The sequence below is a fragment of the Bos taurus genome, chromosome 4 (genome assembly GCF_002263795.3).
Source record: "Bos taurus isolate L1 Dominette 01449 registration number 42190680 breed Hereford chromosome 4, ARS-UCD2.0, whole genome shotgun sequence".
Classification (NCBI taxonomy): Eukaryota; Metazoa; Chordata; class Mammalia; order Artiodactyla; family Bovidae; genus Bos; species Bos taurus.
This window is the reverse complement of record NC_037331.1, coordinates 12,526,500-12,540,415: the sequence shown is the minus strand read 5'-3', so window position 1 is coordinate 12,540,415 and position 13,916 is coordinate 12,526,500. Positions and strand designations below refer to the sequence as shown.

The following is a 13,916-nucleotide window of genomic DNA, read 5'->3' as shown; positions in this document are numbered from 1 at the left end:
GCAGTCCTAGCTGCCAATTTACACTTTACCAGGGCCAAAATTTATTTTTAGTGTCATTTCCATGGAAAATGTGCACTTTGCTCTTGATTGATAGATGTATTTTGACAGTTAATACAGGTTTACCCAGTCAAGGCTTGTTTTAGTTGAAGGTGAAAATAGAAGAGAAAAAAAAAAATTACTTCAACAGATCTTAGTATTTCTCTTTTTATTGCATTCGTTGTCTAACAACAATAATACTCATTGGCAAGAAATTTATTTACACTAACAAATTAAATTTAATCACAGGTATTTTTAGATTGGTCTGAAAACAAAGGACCACTGTGATATTTGCTTTGAATGCCTCTGAAAACCAAAGAGTAAGAAATGGCATTTGAAACGAACAATCTAGAGAAGTACATAGTAACCAAGCACAAGAGAACAATCCAGACAGGGCACTATTGTCTCTCCCATGCAAATCATCAGACATCAAAATGTACAAATCAAAATTTTCAGATAACATGCTATCCGTACTTATCGAACTTAAAATGATTTTCAAACAACTCTTTTCCTTTTAGTGATACAGAAAGAAAGATGAAAATAAATCGACTTCTCAACAACAGAACAGAATTCATTTTCTCTCTCTCGTTTTCAGCCGGCCAGTTTTGTAAGTGATACACAGGTGAACTAGTGGTTTAACTGTGACACCATTAAAAAATACAAAAGCAGTAGTGATGATCATAAATAATATCAAGGAAAACATAAACATATATATATTTAAGGGTTTTCACTAAGCACTAACTAAATCTGATGTTGTTGGGAGATGCTATCTAGCTGGAGTGCCTCTTAATTTCCACTTGTTAAGGTGATTTAATTATTTTGGCCAATTGTTCTTTCATGGATGAAAGATTAAATTCTTAACAAGAAGTCTGGGTGTGTGAATCAGATAGCTGAAGGAAACAGAACTGTACACCTTCCAACAACACACTTATGCTCACATCCACTTGTGTTATGTTTGGTGATGACCTAACCATGTCATCACTCCAAAAAAGAAGTAAATCAATGGTCCTGTGATAGCAACGCTGCCGTCAGAGAGACGGCGGTTAGTGACTGCAGTGTCACAGTGACCAAACACATGTTAGAGTGTGAGCGAATGCACAGGAACACGCAGTGCAATTTTTAGCCAAGGGAACTGCAGTCTGCAGTTGAAAATGCCCAAAGCTGCATAAACGTCTGAGCTTCAGCTCAGCAATGTGCAATTTTGACATCAAAGCATCAGCCAAACGTGTGAGGAAATTTCATCTTACTAAAATACCGAGTATCTAATAAACCAATTTTACCAAAATATATAAACATGTAGAAGGTAAGTGCATTTAGTAGAAATACATTAAAAAAAATCTCTTAAAATCTCATGAGCCATTCAATGTACACACACACACACACACACACACACACACACACACACACACACGTGGCAATAAGGCTATGCTACTGCTCGGGGTCCTACCTGACATCACCAAGTTCCATATGCAATTCTGTTTATGCTGTGAGACTGTAGTTTGTGTGTGTGTGTGTCTGGTGGGAGATATAGTCACACACATGTAGTTCTGTACATCAACACAAAGGCATGCACATTCTCGAGACGTTGCCTCTTGCCCTCTTGTTCTTTACCTCATTCATTCTTGAGTCCCTAGCAGCTTGGGGGTTGGGACTAGGGTGGGCCAAGGATCGGAAATCACGCTGTTCCTTTCATCCCCCACTCTGTAGGTCTGAAAGCAGGTCACAAGCCGTGCTTGGTTCACACACTCACACGTGTGAGCCTTTGAGTAAACACGACTCCCTCAACACGTCCACACCGACGTGCCCACACAAGCATGTAAGGATCCTCTCTTTAGCGTGAGGTAGACCCTGATGTTTCCGTGTTCCAGGAGAAATTACTTCTGCAGGCTTTTTCTTTGCTTTCTGACTTCTCCATTGGGTCTATTCGATGCCATTACTTTAAATACTACTGGTGTACTGTCTGTGTTATTTTTTTTTCCCCAGTGTTTTGGATCAAGACCAACTTTCCTGAGACTTCAAATGCCTAAAACAAATATAAATAAGATCTGCCTGCATACACAGACTGTTCTTCAGGAGGGAAATTTCTGAAGCGCATTCATATTTCTTATGACAAGGAGTCTTTCTAAAAATTTATTTCCCACCCCCATCTTCATAATGAAAACAATTCTAGTAGGAAATAGGGACATTTCTGGACTTCATCCTTAAATGCTTAGTTTCAGAACAGTATACAGGTAGATCCTTGATTAAAGGTAAACTGGAAAAGGTATTTTAAAAACTGAGCTTTTCTTTTTCATTTAGAAAGCACTAAGGACTTGGCATTAAGCAAATGAGATGAACCCTCATGACTGCGGTCCACCAAACTGAAACGCCTCTGAACCACAGCTCTATTGGGACAGTAAATTTAGTTACTCAAATGGAAGTTGATAATTTGGAAATATCTGGATGTAATCAAGGAACTACATCACATCCTAAGCATAGACATTCCTTTCAGTTTGGAACTTCTTGAATACTGTGGTCAAACATGGATGCTCCTCTCGTGCAACTTGGCCTGTATAACCTTTAACACTTAAAAATGAGTTAGAATAGCCACATAAATGTTAATTTTCATTTACCTTTTTAAAATATAATTCTAAAGCATGTGTTAGTCCTATTTCACAAAGAAATTCTGTCTTCAGCGAAAAACCATAAAGGCTAGATAAGGTGCTAGATCAAAAACCTGGCTTGGGCCTAGTAGTAGATTGGACTGGGATAGCTGAAGATTGTAGGACAGCAGTGACTACAGGAAAAAAGGCAAGGGCTCATTTGGTTCCTGTCTCAGCCTCTTAGCCCTTTCTTTCCGACGACAAAGAAGCACCGCTAGGGTTCCCGTTTCGCGCCCCCTACAGGCGGAGTTCGGGATCAGTGCCCGTCACACTGCAGTCAGGAACCGCGGTGGGTTACAAGTGCGTACCTGCTGCGCAGGGTGGGAAACCCACGCGAGCCCCAACTAAAGGACCACAGCATAGAGTAGCTTTGTGGTCATGAAACTAATGGTGGACATCATCAGTGTGTTCGAATGGGCAAAAGTAAGTTTCCACCCAACACTGCTCTGCAGTAAACTGATTCAGGGGGAAAAAACAGGAGAAAACTATTACATAACCTGTGAGTTACTTTAAGGGAGATAATCTTAAATAAAGTAATCTAAGTTTTTAGTGGAATACCCTGCCCTGGACACTCAGCTCACACAACGCTCCGTCCACCATCTGGCCTCTCCACAATTCCCTGTCCCCTAAAGCATTGCCTGTACCCCCAAAACACTTTTGGCTACTGCAGGTGTCATACCGAGCTGTCGTTTAGGGAATACAGTTCATAGTAAGCAGATATTCCCTTTTTGTCCATTTTCTGACAAATAAAAAAGCTATTCAATACAAAGTCTTTAATGTTCATGAAGCAACAATTCTGTGTTAAATTGTAAGGATACTGAAAACCACTAGCGTTAAAGTAAGGATTGTATAAGACACTGGAACCTCAATGAGGCATCATGCTCCAGAGTCAATAAAGAAAATAAAGTAAAACAAACTGTTCACAAGATCTGAGGTCCTTCACTTTGTTTTCAAATCCTTTATCAGTCTGTTTACTTTTTATCCTTTGTTGGACAATCAAATCAATTTTAGCAGTTTTAATTAAAATAACTCATTAAGACCTAAAATTACTATACTTTAACTTAAAAAAAGTCAAAACAGTTATAATACAAAATAAATGATTTGAAGAATAAGAATTCAATTTATAACATTGTCAACTGGTCATTGATCTAAATATTGGAAGTGTACAAATAAAGTTAAAGAACAATACTTCTAAGACACTTAAAAATGCAATATAATCATAAATTATGTGCAGAGACTGAGACTTACAGACATTTCCAGTATATACATCCATTTTCAAATATTACCAAAGTGTAAACAATAAGATAATCATCCTTCTATTTCCACTCCTAAAATGAACACAGTGAAGCTTCCAGTATGATCCAGATCACTTTTTTCCCCAAAGATAAGCAAAAATCACAAACATTTACAACAGCAAGCACTAGCATTACCAGATTTTGACTAATTTAGTCTTTTAGTATTGAAAAGATTTGCTGAATTTTGTAGTTAATTGATAGTGGTTCCTGGTTTCTCATGACATTAATAAACAACAAAGCACCACACACCTCAAAATATTAATAGAGATTCCAGTATGGCAGTTTCATTATCATACCCCAAATGAAGACAGAAGAAAAATAGGTAGTGACTTCAATAATTGTCAAACACAATGTTACTTTATGTTTCTGAGGATCGAATGGATGATCTCTACCTGGTGACAAAGGGACTGAAGCTTAACAGACAATACTCTGTTACGGAAAAGGAAACACGCCTCAGGGAAGAACAAGATCACAATCTTCTAGTTTAGACAATTTTAGATTTCAAATATTCAGACAAGCAAAAAAAAAAAAGCACAATGTTCAAAATAGGAGACGGCCTATATGGTAAGAAGCCCCTTTAACATTATTTGTTCCTTGTAACCTTTGAAAGCTTTCCCCCAAGCTCTGTGTACAGAACATTTTCCAGTAGCAGATAAGGACGAAGACCCCCTGAAACCGAAGAAAAGGAAGTAAAATACTTGTCCAGGAATTCATCTGGCCTCAACTCTTGTTTGGAAACTCGTCCTCTGGAAAGTGGATGACCTCATTTTTGCAGCCAATTTTGCAGCTAAGAGAACCAGATACGTGAGCATAAAAAGCAAAAGAGCAACAACAACAACAAAATCCATCATTTGAAATTTCTCGAGGTGAGTTGATTTTCTCCTCCATCTGCCCCACTCTCCTGCACTTGAATTAGTTTGATGAAACACTTAAATCCTTAATACTGGCTTTAAAATAAGGACTGCATCGTGTGTACCATCTTAAACACACTTTACCTGTAAAGTGGAACTCTTCAAGGAATGAAAGAGACCGGCTCAGAAAAACCATTCAAAACATCTCTAAAATATAACTGACAGCTCTCCTTTATGGGAACATTCTGTGTGCTCAATAAAATTGCTTCTCTGGTTGAATGATAGTCAAATCTAACTTTTCTCTAACTGGTATTTCTATTTTTCTTAAAAGTACATTTGTTAAAACTCTAACTGAGCCCACTTGGGAAATCTTGAGTAGAAAATATGTGATGAGTTCCTGATTGTGTCATAGTCAGGCTGAAGACCAGCCCGAATGTTCCCCAGGAGAGGAAACCTGAAAATGTTGGTTTCCTTAAAAATCAATTTCCTGTTCAATTTGTTGGGAAGAAAAGGAACTGTGCGGTGTGTGTCGGTGCTGCTGAAATACTGAACGTGCAGCAGTAGCAAAGGAAACACAGATCCCAGGATCCCATGGCTGCATTAATGCTCGAATTTTTCTTTGTTTGCCTAAATCTGGAGGATAAATGTTACCCTCAGAACCCCAAAGTAATATCCACATCCACATTCTTAAGGCTTTTGCTTCCTTCTGGGGTTAGCAAGTAAGCGTAACTCTTTTCTCTCTTCCTGATGCCTAGCAAACAGGACAATTTGCCGGCTTTTAGCCATAGTCGGTAATTACACGGCAGAGCACCCACATTTCCACGGTGGGGCTGTCTCACAGTCCAGACGCCAGCAATGATGGGGAACCTTTCTCTCCGAGCGGATTCTGCAGCCCCGATCCCAGGGCAGAGCGGTGCTCCCGGCCACGCTCAGTTTCAGGACCCCGTGCCGAAAATGCATGGCGCTCCGCTGACAACGCCAGGGTGTGCCATGCTTTTGCTGGACAGGGTCACGCTGGTTCAAGTGACACCACCCACCCAACACAAAGAAACACTGCTACTTTGTGTCTCTCGCAAAGGAGATCCTTGGTTTGTTACTAAACCAAAGGGGGCTTGGGATTATTTCAGTAGGTTAAGATTAAGAGTGTACTCTATGGATGCAGAAAATTGCAGTTATTGAACACACGGTTCCCCAGTCTGCCTAGAGCACATAGCGCTTGTCATCAGTGTCTTATTTGTCCTCCAGAGGAGAGCAGGGCAGGAAGAGGTGGAAGCGTCCCGGGTGCGTCACTGCTCACTAGCACCCTCTGTGGCCGCGGCCATCTTCTCCGTCTTCTTAGACTTCCTCTGCATTTGCTCTTGTTCCTTCCTCCTCAGCTTCTCTCTTTGTTTTTCCATTTTCTCCTGGGCCTTCCGAGCCTTCTCTAGAGACACCTTCATTTCCTTCAGTTTTTTTTTGACCACGGCTCGGTCCTGGGATGATGTCATTCCGAGGGCCTAAGAAGGAAACGCACACACAAACCATCTGAAAACTGATGACCCCGTTTATGAGGAGGCTGATATCACGAGATAGTCCAAACTCAGGAACTGACAGAAACATAATCCAAGAGGTAGAAAATGAGGAAGGGCGGAGTACATTTGCTAAAGGTCTATGTACTGCGGGGCTGAGCTTTACTTGTTCTTTTGCTCTTTGGAGTCCTGAGCACAGTACAGTGTAAACCTCAGCAAGTAAATGCTTTCTGAACTGGTAGTTAATGGGCAAATGAACAGCGGAAGGGCACAATTTGTCTTCTCCAACCTTTGGGCTGTACTGCTAAACTCATCACTATTTTTGCAAGCTCGGAGCAGGCCCCTGCCACCCATCTCGGAGGGCTCGAAGAAGGGCAGGAGGGACTGGAACGGCTTCCCTTCTAGCAATGCATTCACTGACAATGGAAACCAAACATGCCTCCCAGGACAACAGCGCTGGTGTCAACATGACTAGCCGTTCCCTCCCTGCAGGTAGACCCGTAAAGGAAGCCTGATCATAATGAGGAGCTTGCTCGATAAGCCTGGAATTCAGAATAAGGGGAGCTGGTTACATATTTTCAGTGTTTCACGACCTTCAGAATCAACAGCAGGATGCATCCATCTCCCCAACAGGGACAGGCCTGTCGATGGGCCTTCATATTCACAGGCTATTGATTGAGCTCTAACCTTTTCAAGACTGTCAAGTGATACTCGGCTGCCATCAGCCCAGCAGGGCGCCTGCGTGGGGGTGGTGGGCTGGCTGTGAGCTCCTTTTGCCCTTTTTCCACAGGGTAGGTGCCACCTCAGACTCTAAAGGAGATAGGCGGGACAGGTGAAAATGAGAGCGTGATGGCCGGGGAAGGGAGGACATGGCCTGCTGCAGCGGGAGGACAAAGGTCTGGGGAGAACACAGTCCTGATTTGGAGTGGTACCCAGGGAACAGTGAGGGTGGAGGAGAAAGGACTTCAAAAGGGGAGATTCACGGATCTGGATTTTAACTTTAATGTCATGGGAGAGTCCACATTGGCCATTATTAAAACTCACACTACAGAGGAAGTAAGCAGAGGCAATACATGGACCATGTGCTGTTTGGCAGAAGCAATGGATGAACCTCTAGCGCTCCTGCTTAGCAGCCTATTGTTTAATTCAGAACCCAACAATTTTCCAAAACCTCCTTTACCACTGGGAAATGATTCAATGTCCTCTCTGCTGACCGTGGATGAGAAGTACCTCTCAGATATGCAGAAGGCTCTTATCTAATGGAAACATTTCAGGTGCTATGAGTAATACAGATTATACTTGGTAACATACAGTTCTTTACCTTAAGTTTATTTCCATCCAACTGCAGGAGTTGCTCTCCAGTGATGTTTTGGGCACTGAATTCAGAGACATACTGCTCCAGATTTAGGCTCATTAGCCAGTGAGAAACCTGCTGCACGCTCCATTCATGAACGGCCCGATTCGGATACTGACTGTGTTTGGGAGACTGTCCGTCATCAAGGATCTGAGGTAGGAATGTTATGCAGGGTTGTTAAAGGACCGAGAAGCTGTAGCTCAGTAGGAATGTGATGCTATCGAAAAGCCAGTTCTTGCCTACTAGAGCCACACCTGCTTTTAAGCCCTAGAGTAAACGAATGGGTCTAGCTGTGTGTGACACACACACAGTGATCACCTTTACAGTTTCCTTAGGTATTTGGAAATTTAAAAATTCCCCCAAACAAAGCAGCATTTTAATGTAGGTAGGAAGTTAATAACTGAAAAATACATTTAATATCACAAGTTTTTACATTAAACCACTTTGGAAAGCTTATCAGATGCAGAAAACAAGTACGTCATTTATCTCTGTATGTAATGAACTGCTCTGCATTGGTCCTCTGCTAAGACGTTAGAGATACGTAAAGATACATTTTAAAATATTGAGGTATATATTTTACTTAGAAGGGGAGCAGTAAGCCCTCAAGCATTCTTAGTAGGGGAAATTTCACGGCCATTATTTCATTTGAGCAGCAAGCAAACCTGTAAGGAAGGTGGGATAGGTAATTCACAAATTATCAAATTACTTTTAATAATTGAGGCAAGTGAAGCTCAGAAAGTCTACAGACCTGTCCGAGATTATGCAGCTAGCAAGTGACAGAGCTCAGCCCTTAGTAGTTTATTCTAAATCTCTGGCTCTGTCCAACACAGGAGAACACTATGAAGACTGCAAAGGCAGCTTGGTTTTAAGACCCACTAGGCTGAGAGGAGATGACGATGGTGATAAATCTGGGAGAGAGATGGGAGCACCTTAGTGACCATGCAGGGAACACAGGAGGAAATGGGGAAGCTGAGATGAGGGCAAGGGGGTGAAACGCAATGGTCTGTGTCAGGCTAATGGTGGTGGGAGACACACCAAGGGGCTCTGGAGGTGGAGATCCTTTTGAATGTCTTTTCCACTAAGATTGAGACAAGGGCAGAGAGTGAAACTATTTAACATGAGGAAACCCACTGCAGGGGAACACTTCCTGTCTAGTTTGATTTTAAATCATTACAAAGAAAGAAAAGAAGCTTCAGACGCTACCCCATAAGCCACCACACACCGCCCACTGAGAGCTCACCTCATCATCTATCATATCCAGGCTCTGAGTGAGAGAGCAACAAAGGAATCAAAAAGAGAAGTGTTATAGGAAGCACGCATATGCAGTACACATTTTCCATACAATTAAAATCATGCCAGGTCTGAAGAATACGGACAGAAAAATTTAAGAGGAATAAAAGTTTTACAAAGCAAAAATCATGTTAGAAAGAAGTAACTAGGAACAGATATTTTGGGTGAATCTATCTTTACTTATCGCGCTTCTCTCCCCGACCCCAGCCCGCTTCTAGTACTGGTATTTCTTTCTTCTCCTTATCTCTCGGGGCACTGAGTCACATGAATTACCAGACTAACTTTCTGCCTCTCCTGTACACAGTCATCTCCCGAGAAGTCATCACAGTACCCACCTGACCCTGGCTTCTAAGTAAAGGTCTTCCCTCCTGCTCCCTCCTGATCAGAATCACACCTCTCCCCCGTCCCCTGTGGTGATCCCCAACCAGGGGCCACGCCTGACTTGGAGGGACCAGCGGGGGTGGTGAAGAAGCTGAGCGAGGGGAAGGGTGGGCTGTGCAGCGCTCAGCAACCCAGCCGCACCCCTCTGTGGAGGGCCGTCCCATTTACATCCAGGAAAGGCCGAGGAGTTCCCTGGACAGCTTAAAGGGGCTCAGAGACAGAACGTGGCTTCCATGTTGAGGCAGACAGTGGGCGAAATCACAAGGCTTTTACATCAAATGTGAAACCATAGTCCTGATGACTGATCTGCAAAATCTGCCTGAAAACGTTTTTGTCTGCGACAGTTTACGGGTCACGTGCACGATCTGAGAAGGCAGCTCAGCCGCCCGTGCCATGCACATACCTCGTCGGATGAGAGCACCAAGGACTGAGAGAGTCCGGGCGTTTTGGGCTCTGCTCCCAGGCCGCTCAGGTCTGCTGAACTGGTGCTGCTAGGACTGAAATCGTCATTGAAGGTAAAATTCTGAAAAAGTAAAAAAGCTCAGTGTTAAATGAGCATGGTGAGTGAGCCAGAGAGAAGCCTGCTTACAAGCTTTAGAGAGGTTCTTTTTAGTCCTCTTAGAAGAGATGCAGATTTGGTTGGGTGGCCTTCACCCGGCAGTGGCTGAGAACTCTAGCCTTTTGTGCTGCACACAGAATTCTAGGCTCTTTCTCTATCACATGAAAGGCCAGGCATTTTAGAGAAATGAGTCTTCAATCTCTCTTCAAGGGTACAGCATTCATTATCCTCTACAACTGCTCAGAGGAGTCATGTTAATAAGCCTATCTCCTTTGGCCCTAATTGTGACGAGTAACAGTGTAAGTAAAAATATAAGATGGTGTGGTGAGCCTGAGTTATTAGGAACAGATGGCAATCCAAATTAGAAAGGTAACTTGAGCACCCCCTAGGAAGGACTGCTTGCCGCTGGCCGTGATAAACACCGTGAGAAGTGGCAGATCCTCTCCTGGATGTAACCTTCAAGATGATGAGTTCTGGGGGGTCACAATCTGCCATTACACTAGGAGTTACACGCTGAAATACAGCTCTCGCACAGCACCAGTGGAATACCAGCGAGGCCGGAGCACGGCCAGAAACATGGTTCCAAACAATCACCTGGGGTTGGAGGAGGTCGGGTGTGTCAGAACTTTATGAACACTTCCCCAAAACTTTATGAAAATGTTCAGTGGCTGCTACAGTCAAATAAACTCACAATGACTACATAGTTGCATTTGTGAAAACATTTTAAACCAAATTCTTGAGAGTCTCTCCAATGCAAGATAAGGCTGGAATTTTTCAAACAACATTCAGACTTCTCAGATCCAAGACTGAAAAATGTTTCGAGACCAATGTGGTCTGCTGTTGGCAAACCTTCTTTTGCTAATAATTCTAGAAGCATTGCCTTTCCTGGAATTCTAAGCACCTGACCAACACCATCTCGTTTCTTATTCCACTTCCTTAGGAACTGGACTGTTACAGCTTCCCATTAGGTTCCCTTGCCTTGGGTTTAGTTGGTCGTCAAGAATAAAAACCATGGCAGAGGCTAGAGAATTCAGTACCAAACTCTGAAGGTTTGCTAAAACTTTAGGAAAGGAGATGAAGTCAGAGTACAAGGAGCTAAGCTAGTAAAACATTTAAGCATGAACGCATTTAACAGCACATTACCATTTGATACTGTCAATGGAGATACGACCTCACATTCTGTCAAAACGTTATGAGCTGTTGACCTCAAGAAAAGAGTTAAATTCAAGGAACATTAATCACAGGTTACTGTTTGAGAAGGAAAAGTGAACACAGATAAAAGGAGACCAAGCAACACACAAAAGTTAGCCACCACATGTGTTTCAATAAGTTGTTAGGTAAGGTTTGCAGCGTCATGCTGGAAATAACCGTCGTATATTTAAAAACAAATAAGCATATAATTCCCCATTCTGCTAAAGTTAAAAAACTCTGGTGATAGAATGATCCCAGTTTATCAACACGGAAGTTTGATTTAAAAGAAGAAATAAGTAAGGGCGCTATGTCAGCACTGATTTGTTTGAAAGGGTTTCATTTAGATATATTGAACACATATTCAGTCTCAAATTTATTTGTTTTCCAGTAAATCTTGAAGAGCACAGCAAAAATAGTTTTGTAATGAAATTTAAAGTGGAATACTTGGTAAACAGATTTATCATACTGTTCCAGGATTCAAATGTATCTTTCCCAGCATGGCTTAACTGTCAAACTGAGATTAAATAGCAATATGTGAAAAGACAGGCAAATCAAAGATTAACGTACAATCTAGAACAGAATAGTATTAAAGAAGGTGGTGGTTAAATAAGGCTTTCTGTCTCCCCAACACAAAAACACCATGCATGTTTATTGAAGTGTTATCACAGTGGTTTCTCAAATCCAGAGCATACACGCAAGTTGAGAACGCTTTCCAAAGACTGAGGAGGAGGAAGGACTGGGGTTTTCTTGTTTGCTTTTTAAAATCCACGTGTTTTCTACCTTAGACCCCTTTTTATCTGAAATTAGAGCTTCAGGAGAAGGCTGAGGGGGGCTTGCAGATGAAGGCAGATTCCTGAAGGAATAGGATCCTTTTCGGCTTTCATTAAACCACGAGAATGGCAGGCCAGTTGAGCGTGTGGAGGCCTGAGCAGTGGAGGATGGCGTTGGTTTCCAGGTTTCCAGCCTGCATCTGAAGATCCTGGGTTATGAAAAGAGGAGGTGTGTTAGACAGAGGAAAAGGGCAGATGGAAAACTTACTGAACTGAATTTTTAAGGGACTCTGAATACAGTTTGAAGTAATAGTTTAAGAAATTGTTCTATACAACAGAGTACAAATTTTGCACTTTTGACTAGAACATTAATCTTTTTTTGCATCTAAATGGATGTTATAACAATGATAAGTATTTTGGTATCACCACTGCCATGATGACTTTTTTGAAATGGGAATAAATGTGTGTGGATAAATTAGCATCAGAGAGGGGCACGGTCTTCTAGGAACTGCTTTGAGTGAATGATCACAGTGTTCCCTTTATTCGGCTCACACAGCAGTGCCTCACTGCTGGTGACATGAGCTCAAAAGCAGCATTTCACCCTGGCCTCCTCGGAATACAAGTTCCCAAGAGCCTGAGACTTTAGAAAATGATATATTCCATAACTGGAAATTTCTGGGCTCATGATACTTTAGGCAGAATACACACCTTACTGGTTTTTATCGTGATCTTAGTGCCTTATAGGAGGAGCACCAGACTAGAGGTCCTAAACCCTACTTGGATGTCCAGGGTCTTTCACTTCCTGTGTACACGACCTTGGGCCTTCTTTGCCTCTATTTCCTCATCCATAAAAGGTAGATATTTTATGTATCTTATATGTGCTTAAGAATTAAGTTAGATATGTGTGAAAGTGCTTTGAAAACTGTAAATGTAGAAAGGTCTGTGCTTATTGTTTAACATTTTAAGGACTCAAAGGCATTTGAAAAACAGTCTGAAAACAGACTTTGTTTTCTTAATGCAAGCACCTGCATATTTATATTTATCTTTTGGTTAAAAAAATCCTCAAGACCTAAGGCAAGAATGGGCAGGAGTTTCTGTGCATTTTGGAAGAATGCACCCTCAGTAAGTTCAAGTGATAACTGATATAATACTTATTATTTGTTAGCTGTTAATGTCAAGGCTATGGTTTTTCCTGTGGTCATGTATGGATATGAGAGTTGGACTATGAAGAAAGCTGAGCACCGAAGAATTGATGCTTTTGAACTGTGGTGTTGGAGAAGACTGTTGCGAGCCACTTGGACTGCAAGGAGATCCAACCAGTCCATTCTAAAGGAGACCAGTCCTGGGTGTTCATTGGAAGGACTGATGCTGAGGCTGAAACTCCAATACTTTGGCCACCTCATGCGAAGAGCTGACTCATTGGAAAAGACCCTGATGCTGAGAGGGATTGGGGGCAGGAAGAGAAGGGGACAACGGAGGATGAGATGGCTGGATGGCATCACCGACTTGATGGACATGAGTTTGGGTGAACACTGGGAGTTGCTGATGGACAGGGAGGCCTGGAGTGCTGCGATTCATGGGGTCGCAAAGAGTCAGACGTGACTGAGAGACTGAACTGAACTGAACTGAATGTCATGACAACAAAGAGATTCCCTTTCAATTAAAAGTGCCTCAACAGCATGGCTTATGGGCATCTTACATCCCAGAGGTATACTGAATCTCAACCTCACGTTTCATTTCACATTATTTTGAAAAATTACCCATTTCAAATTTACATAGATGATACAGCTCCTAACAATTTCTGTTCATTTCTAAAGTATATTGTGAGAATCAAATGGGACAACTATTATAAAAGCATCCTGAAAAACTGTAAAGCAATATACAAATGTAAAGGGGTTATGAGAACAATAACTAAAGAGAATGCAGAGATCAGTAAAGTTTTAGCAGCACTGAAATCACAGGTTGGATGAGTAAAAGTGTTCATCACACTAAAGAGTACAGAAGATATGATTTTAATTCTGTATTTTTTAAAAAACCAA

General features: G+C 41.9%; 1 protein-coding gene across 13 annotated transcripts in view; it reads right to left on the bottom strand.

Annotated features, from left to right (window-relative positions):
• Positions 1 to 188: 188 nt before the first annotated feature.
• PPP1R9A (protein phosphatase 1 regulatory subunit 9A) overlaps positions 189 to 13,916 on the bottom strand; it is a 349,347-nt gene continuing 335,619 nt past the window's right edge. For 7 of the 13 annotated variants that reach the window (XM_024990823.2, XM_024990825.2, XM_010804004.4 and 4 more), the window contains 5 exons: positions 11,888 to 12,086; positions 9,761 to 9,880; positions 8,927 to 8,950; positions 7,654 to 7,836; positions 189 to 6,320 (listed from right to left, as the gene is read on the bottom strand). In XM_024990823.2, coding sequence (XP_024846591.1) covers positions 6,111 to 6,320; positions 7,654 to 7,836; positions 8,927 to 8,950; positions 9,761 to 9,880; positions 11,888 to 12,086 — 736 coding nt within the window. In that variant the 3' untranslated portion in view covers positions 189 to 6,110. The remainder of the gene's footprint in view (positions 6,321 to 7,653; positions 7,837 to 8,926; positions 8,951 to 9,760; positions 9,881 to 11,887; positions 12,087 to 13,916) is intronic. The other 6 variants (XM_059885696.1, XM_059885699.1, XM_059885700.1 and 3 more) reach the window with 4 other exon arrangements.